Here is a 1,177-nt window from a genome sequence, read left to right on the forward strand (position 1 = left end):
ATTTGGGAACTTTGAAGGAATTGCTTTGTGGTGCTGCACTTTAAAAAGTGGGATTGGTAGAAAACACAGCCGCTGAATGCTTCTCACTTTTATTTGGTTCCTTGGGATTTAGCGGTGGAATTTTCATTTTCTAACCCAAATGGTAGAAATAAAAGTGAAATGTTGTGTTTCTTGCTGCCTTTCAATACCTTTGGCTCAGATGACTATTTGCTGCCACCTTCAGTTTTAGAAGGGACTGAAAGAGCACTTGGTGTTTTTTTCAGGAAAATAAATCCTAAAAAATACTCAAACACCCATACAGCAAAATAATCCGGAAGAATAACAGAATATATTAAAGTAATTCAGTAAAGTATTATTTCAGTGCCTTTTTAATACAAATTCCTAGGTGAAGGCAGAGAACAGGGATTGTTTGCTGTCACCATTCCATCTATTCCTTTGAATTCCAATCCAGGAATTTTCTTTATGTTCAGAGCCCCTCTATTTACAGCTTTTACTACTTATAATGGAATTTAATGTTGGTAAAGATGAAAAATTTAAATTCAGCTGAGGAGGATGTTCTTTTTACTGTAGAATTAAATTACTCAGCATTTCAGATGGATAATGGGTTTTCCCTGTTTCTTTTTTTGCAATTTTTTATAGGGAGAACAGTGTAAATTTGATCATGATGCAGAGATTGAAAAGAAAAAGGAAATCTGTAAGTTTTACATCCAGGGTTACTGCACCAAAGGAGAGAACTGCATTTATTTGCACAATATCCTTTAAAAGTACTTCTAAAATCACCTGAAATGTTAATTTCTATTCTTTTATTTCTGTTTATTTTGATATAAATGATTTCTAAAGATGAATGTTTTTTAAGAGCCTACTATCTACTAGGTAGATTAATTACAATATTCTTTTTCTCAAATGCTTCAGAGGAAAAAATAAATATAAAATTACTGATTTGTAACATTTTCGAAAATAACATCCCAGGAATTTAGATACATTTATCCACACTTTTAAGGCTCTGATCTCTTTCTATTTGTCATTATTTTGGTGTTTTCCTCTGGAATTGAGACCTTTCCCTTTTTAATCACAATTTGAAAATTAAATCTGAACGCCACAGAAATGTCATTTTTAGGTGAATTTTAAATGGAAGTAAGAGGTAAGTTGGTTGTTAGCTTCCAAAATTCCTCCCATA

At 32.1% G+C, this 1,177-nt stretch overlaps 1 protein-coding gene across 2 annotated transcripts in view; it reads left to right on the top strand.

Moving 5' to 3' along the window:
* Window positions 1-1,177, top strand: part of ZC3H6 (zinc finger CCCH-type containing 6) — a 12,936-nt gene that overhangs the window by 5,964 nt on the left and 5,795 nt on the right. For both annotated transcript variants that reach the window (XM_031058297.1, XM_005422605.3), the window contains exon 7: window positions 640-751. In XM_031058297.1, the coding sequence (XP_030914157.1) occupies window positions 640-751 (112 nt within the window). The remainder of the gene's footprint in view (window positions 1-639; window positions 752-1,177) is intronic.

Source organism: Geospiza fortis, unplaced genomic scaffold (assembly GCF_000277835.1).
Source record: "Geospiza fortis unplaced genomic scaffold, GeoFor_1.0 scaffold275, whole genome shotgun sequence".
NCBI classification, from domain to species: domain Eukaryota; kingdom Metazoa; phylum Chordata; class Aves; order Passeriformes; family Thraupidae; genus Geospiza; species Geospiza fortis.